The sequence below is a fragment of the Micropterus dolomieu genome, unplaced genomic scaffold (assembly GCF_021292245.1).
Source record: "Micropterus dolomieu isolate WLL.071019.BEF.003 ecotype Adirondacks unplaced genomic scaffold, ASM2129224v1 contig_861, whole genome shotgun sequence".
NCBI classification, from domain to species: domain Eukaryota; kingdom Metazoa; phylum Chordata; class Actinopteri; order Centrarchiformes; family Centrarchidae; genus Micropterus; species Micropterus dolomieu.
In genome coordinates, this window is record NW_025729851.1 from 1 (window position 1) to 2,909 (window position 2,909).

Genomic DNA, 2,909 nt, shown 5'->3' on the forward strand with positions numbered 1-2,909 from the left:
GAAGTTGTCATTAAGTTCCGTTTCTCAAAACCTTGGTTCATTTAAAACTTAAACTACAGTTAGAAGCTTAAAGTCAGCACAAGGAAACCAACCTTTCTTGCTGATGTATTGTCCTGGTTGACAGCTTGTGTGTCTCTGCGCTGTCATACAGCTGTCCTCTGTAGAGTCCAGACAATAGAATCCCTCCAGTGGTTCACAAACTACATCTGATGTTGTTGTACAGGACGTCTTTATCTTCAAACCAGAACCTGTCAGCACATACAGAGGTTACATATGGAGATACTACACTTTTAATCTTCTAGAGCAACATGCACAGAGGAAAATACAGCTGAAATTAACAGCCTAATACATCGACTGCAAAATAAATGATGTTGAATGTCTTGTGGCTTACTCGTGGATGAAATGATCCTTTTGCGACACACAACATTTCTTCACTTAGTATTTCAGAGTATTTCATAACACACAAGGTCTTTGTTTCTGCATGCAGTTCATCACTTTCAGAGCAAAATCAGTAATGTGTAGTAAACTCATCAAAATGAGTCTCTGCTTCTATGCAATGACATTGTCAAACCAATCTTCAACAGTTTCCTTAGCTGTTCCACAGCTTTAACAGTGGAACTTGCAGTAATACGCAAGTTACTGCCTTTGAACTCCAGGCTCTAAGTTTCATTGTGTTATGGCAGAAAATTGTGTCCTTACATTTAATCTTTTATGTATGACTTTTAATATTATTATTATTACTATTGTCGTTATGTCTTATAGATATATATGTATTGTGTCTATCCTTAACCTTTCCTTCTTCTATACTCCTTATGTTAGTCCGTCCACATTTACTAGGTTTAGGTCAAAGCTGTGAGATTATTTTTGTCTTTTCCCTCTCTTGTTATTCCTTTCCTCTCCTGGGAGAGGCTGGGAGAGGATCTCTGTTCCCCAAAACGTAGAAACCTAGACTGTGTAAATGATTATGCAAACCTTTGCGCGGGGCCAGACGCCCGAAGCGGTCTTAGGCAGCAGGTCTCTGGACCAGCTGTATATGTGTTTTAGTATGTTTCTGTTTATTCTTTTTTATTAATAAATTCTTCAAAGGCAATGGTTGATTGTTACTCAATTATTTGCTCAATCCCTCACCAGCAAGATACAATTTCCACAACACAATGATTTGGAATTATTCCCAGAAGCCTACCTGCATCACAGGTTGAACAGGGGTAACATTGTCTACGTCCAGTCGGCTGATTCATGAAGGTTCCCTCAGTGCAGGGCAGACAGGAAGTACTTGTGAACTCTGTACAATCTGTTTTAACTCGACTTCCTGTTGAAAACAAAAGAACAATTCAATTTCATGTAATATAATGTTTCTATTGAATGAAAAAGTTAAATCTTGGAGGGTAAAGCTCATGTTGTGAGCTTTGCAAAGTGAACTGCTGTCTGCTACAGAGTCACACTGAAGGAATAAAACTCGCAGATACATGAAACCTGTGAACATAAACAGCACCAACTGTGGGCCCTGATGGAGTGATTGATTCTGGTAATTATTGTTGGTATCTGGCAGTAAAAGAAAAAGACTCCAGATGTTAAGTGAAATATCCCTTTAACATTCAGTTGGATCTTACCAGCAGGACAAACAGGGCAGCATTCCTCCCCTATCTCATACTCTCCTCGATGACATGGGAGGCTGTGTCCTCTCAAGACATTCATCACAAGTATCTGTGAAGAGAAAGAAAAAGGGTTTTGTCTCAGTGAAGCCTGGTTGAAATGAAGTCAAACTGCAAATCAAATATATGGATAGAAGCTGTTGAACTAAACTCAGATAGAAACCAGCAGCACTTTGTGTTTGTGTAGATCTATTTCAGTCAGCCAGATAGTTAGAGGTCCAAAAGATACTAAATAAAACCACATCAGCTAAAAGTACAGATTCTACTATAACATTAGGAGGTCCCATCATTTAACCTTTGCAGGTGAGTGTCACGGCTGTCGCTTTCACTTTTGTGTTTCCCCTTTTCTGTCTCACCTCTACCAAGTAGGCTGTGTCCCTGTGGAAAGAAGACCCGCCTACTTCCTGGTTTCTGGGGTGCTGACTTCAGTCCCACCCATTGGTTCCCTCTGTTCCTGCTCAACCAATGGCTAGTCACCACATTGATTACCTCCTCCTCATAAGGAGAGTCCACCTGTTGCTCGAGGCAGCTTGTCACTGCCTATTGACTTGTGTGCCTGCTTGTATTGACTTGTGTACTTTGCTTGTTAGCTGTACATTGTGTGTAGTGGAGAAATTCACTTAGTATTTTTGTTTAATATTGAGTTAGTTTTCCTCAGGTGTAGTGGGTGCTGTGCTCTTTGTGTTCTTTTGTAGCAAGAATTAACCCTGTTTAAATATATAGATAGGTACAGGCCTCCTTTTGAGGACCTCTTTATTTTAACTTGGTTTGTTGTTTTCGCAGCACCCTCATCCACCCTCCTTTTGTTTACTGTTACCTGTCTGCATCTCCGGGTTACCACTAAAAGTTACCTTTTTAAGATCTATACCAGTTTTGCCTATATGTTTATGGCCCCCACTCCCCTAGACCAGCAGGAAGTCACGTGAGAGTTAATGAGGTCATATTTGTATCATCAGAGTCATAAGAGTGAAGTCATCGTGTGGACCGGCACGTAAAAGGAGAGTTTAAATATTACATTCTTATCATCATTAAGGTGAAGGAACACCAGTGTTTCCCATATGTACTGTAGAATGTATTTTCTCTTTTCACTCAGTGTATTTATTTTGTATTTCTTCATTTCAAAACTGCTTTGAAATGTTTTCTTTTGTGCACAACCCCCACCTTCATCCTATCACTGGAAAGGAACTTTCCACTGACTTTCCACTTTCCCACTAGTACTATTAAACAGCTCCATCTTCACCTTCACCACATCATCTT

General features: G+C 39.9%; 1 protein-coding gene across 1 annotated transcript; it reads right to left on the reverse strand.

Moving 5' to 3' along the window:
- Positions 1-27: 27 nt before the first annotated feature.
- On the reverse strand, positions 28-1,704 carry LOC123964155 (tumor necrosis factor receptor superfamily member 14-like; the record flags this gene model as incomplete). Its single annotated transcript, XM_046041258.1, has 3 exons — positions 28-248; positions 1,184-1,309; positions 1,611-1,704. Coding segments are annotated over 3 exons (420 nt in total), but the record flags the coding sequence as incomplete, so codon positions are not given.
- Between the last annotated feature and the right edge of the window lie 1,205 nt (positions 1,705-2,909).